The 3,266-nt window shown below is 43.8% G+C and overlaps 1 protein-coding gene across 1 annotated transcript in view; it reads right to left on the reverse strand.

Moving 5' to 3' along the window:
* Nucleotides 1-1,996: 1,996 nt before the first annotated feature.
* Nucleotides 1,997-3,266, reverse strand: part of MSR1 (macrophage scavenger receptor 1) — a 63,483-nt gene continuing 62,213 nt past the window's right edge. The window contains exon 9 of the mRNA XM_005864069.2: nucleotides 1,997-2,633. Within this exon, the coding sequence (XP_005864131.1) occupies nucleotides 2,500-2,633 (134 nt within the window). The 3' untranslated portion in view covers nucleotides 1,997-2,499. The remainder of the gene's footprint in view (nucleotides 2,634-3,266) is intronic.

The raw sequence follows: 3,266 nt of genomic DNA on the forward strand, positions 1-3,266 counted from the left end.
TGAGGATGCGCTGGAACCTGCATTAGTTTCTCACTGCCTCCAGCTTTGCTGGTTCCGGTGGCCGCAGGAGAAGGCAGCGAATTCACCAGGGAGCTAAAGATGCACCTGGCCTAGGAGTATGGGACACGGAAGGGGGCGGGTTGCTAAGTCTAAGAAATGTTTGCTGGTTTTATGCCTGCTGCTGGGTCGTCTGAGTTCAGCAGGGTGGCAGTTTAGCAAGGAAGATGGGCATGAACGTGGAGACAGCCAGGACAAAATGGAAGCCATGAGGATGCGCTGGAACCTGCATTAGTTTCTCACTGCCTCCAGCTTTGCTGGTTCCGGTGGCCGCAGGAGAAGGCAGCGAATTCACCAGGGAGCTAAAGATGCACCTGGCCTAGGAGTATGGGACACGGAAGGGTGCACCTGGGGGACTTGGGGAGCTACAGGCACTTCTGTCCTGTAAACCAGGTCAGCCAGCAGAGCAGGGACAAACTGTGTGTGCTGTCGGTGCTCTGCGGCCCCTGCCTGACATTCTGAGCGTAAAGATACCGATTGCTGTGGCTACACACGGTTTCTCAATCCCACGAAACATGTCTTCTGTGGCCCATGACAGCAAGAATAATCTAGGAAAGGGAATGTTGGAAAATGTAGCTCTAGCATAGCTATGTGGATGCAATATAAACCCAGCATAGTGGTGGGAGGCAGGGACTTCATGGAAAAACACAGGATAGTTGACACTTCTTTCTTCACTTAAGACATTAGCATGCTGTTAGTTTAGATGGAGTAAGGAGATGCATTTACATTTTAAACACAGTGTATTAGAATTGCAACAGGTAATTATTCAACTTAAGTTAAATGCATAACAATCAGAGCTCCATGTTAAAAATGACACTTTTGATCCATCAATTATTTACACACAATCTGGCAAAGGTGGGCCTGTGCCTTTTCTCCTTCGTCCTGCTTTCAACTAATTTTATGATTCAGTAAAAACTGTCAATACAGCCATCCCATGTGGCTCAGTGGTTGAGTGTCGACCTATGAATCATGGGGTCACAGTTTGATTCCAGGTCAGGACACACCCCAGGGTTGAGGGGTCTATCCCCAGTCGGGAGTGTGCAGGAGGCAGCCGATCAATGATTCTCTTGCATCATTGATGTTTGTTTCTCTTTCCTTCTCCCTTCCTCCCTGAAATCAATAAAAATATACTTAAAAAAAAAAACCTGTCAATACATTACCATGTAAAACAACCACGTTATTATTGTTAACTAGAGGCCCAGTGCACAGAAATTGTGCACTCAGGGTGGGAGGTGGGTCCCTCAGCCTGGAGAACTTGGGGGATGTCTGACTCATGGCTTAAGCCTGCTCCCTGTGGGGGGTGGGATTAGCCGAGTCAGCCATCCTTAGTGCTGCCACCAAGGGGTAGCTCCTGAATTGAGCATCTGCCCCCTGGTGGTCAGTACACGTCACAGGGACTGGTCATTCCACTGTTTGGTCAATTTGCATATTACCTTTTATTATATAGGATAACTATGCTATTAACTGTGTCATTTCTCATGTTAATACATGAGCTTGTAAAACCTTCTGATAAAAATTGTACATGACCAAAACTTACCATTTACAGCCAAGTTATTGCTCATCAGACATCGTGATGGCTGGATAAGATTCTTTTTTAAAAAATATGCACAAATTAAAGCTTTTGCAAACTTGGCACCAAAGAAGTTTTCTCAACCTTCTCATTATTCAGAAAGGAATTCAATTAAAATCAACTAAATAGATTACAAAGAAGACAAAAAATGACAAAAATTGCAATCTCATGGTGAAGATATAAATTGGAACCATTGATTGAAATTATTTCCATATTACTGACATTTGTAATCTAGAAGCCTTAAACTTCAGTATATTCAATTCAATGTATAAATCATAAAATTCCATTGTTCAAAATCAAACATATAGTAAGTATGAAGGTTGTTAATATGCTTATCCAGTGACTTTTAAATATTCCTTATTTGGGGGCAATATTCTTAATCTCTTAAATATTCATTAAACTGATTTTAATGGATAGAAGTAATAAAAATCATTTTGCAGCGATTTCATAAATGTGAATGAAATATAATCCAATATAATAAAGAGGTAATATACAAATTGACCCTCACACAGTAACACCATCACAAGATGGATGTGCGCACAGTGGGGGTGGGGGCGGCAGCCGCTCCACAGGGCTTCTGCCAGGGTTCCTGCAGCCCTGTGTGGGGCGGGGGTCCCAGGGGCCACTTCGCGCGGCTTCTGCCAGGGTTTCCTCAGCCCTGCATGTGCGCCGCGGGGGTGGGTCCCAGTGGCCGCTCTGCATGGCCCGGAGGTGGGGCATCAGGGTGGCACTCCGGGACTTGGGGCCGTCCTGTGGTGTGCCGGCCATGCAGGATGGGACTCCAGGACTCGGGGTGGTCCCAAGGTGCAGGGGGTGGGAGGGGGGAGGGGTCCCGAGTCTTGCGCAATTTTGCATGACGGGTCACTGGTACATTATAAAACGCAAGTGACTCCAGCGTCTTCGGCATGCGTACAGGCTCTCACACCCCACTGTTTGATTTTACAGTCCTCAATAGATGATTCTCTCCCAAAGCAAAATACTTCATTCAGCCATATTGGACCCGTACCTACAGAAATCAGATACAATTGCATTATTAGAAAGTATAGTTTAGTTTTTATATTTGAGTGGAACAGAGCCATTTATTTACTCACTAATTTAACAGACTGTGTTGATCATTATCTATATACAAGTTCTGTGCTCTTTATTAGGATTCAAAAATCAATCCCCAGCCCCAGAAAACTTTATAATTGTCGATGTGTAAAATACTGAAATCCAAAGAGTAAGAGCTGTAACAAAGGTGCACAGTTCTACAAAATTACAGATTAAAGAATGGTTGGTTTCCTCTAAGCATTTAGCAAATTATTTTTATTTTTAAAAATAAGGAAAGAAATAAGATTCAGTAGTAATGGATATAGGCAATGACCTGATGATTCAAGTGTATGGATATGGGGTAGACCTGGATCATAAGGTATCCTGGAGTTCTTAGCCTCTAGTATTTTAATTTACATGGGCCTAGTTTCCCAAATATATTATCTATTTTTAATTAACCTAAAACCACTACTATCAGTGAAGGTCTTACAAACTGTCCTGTAAGAAGACCATGGATTATTTTTTTTAATTGATTAAGATATTATATATGTGTCCTTATCCCTCCCTTGTCCCCCCCACCCCCCCCCCCCCCCCCCCCCCCCCCCCCCCC

This window comes from Myotis brandtii, unplaced genomic scaffold (assembly GCF_000412655.1).
Source record: "Myotis brandtii unplaced genomic scaffold, ASM41265v1 scaffold185, whole genome shotgun sequence".
Classification (NCBI taxonomy): domain Eukaryota; kingdom Metazoa; phylum Chordata; class Mammalia; order Chiroptera; family Vespertilionidae; genus Myotis; species Myotis brandtii.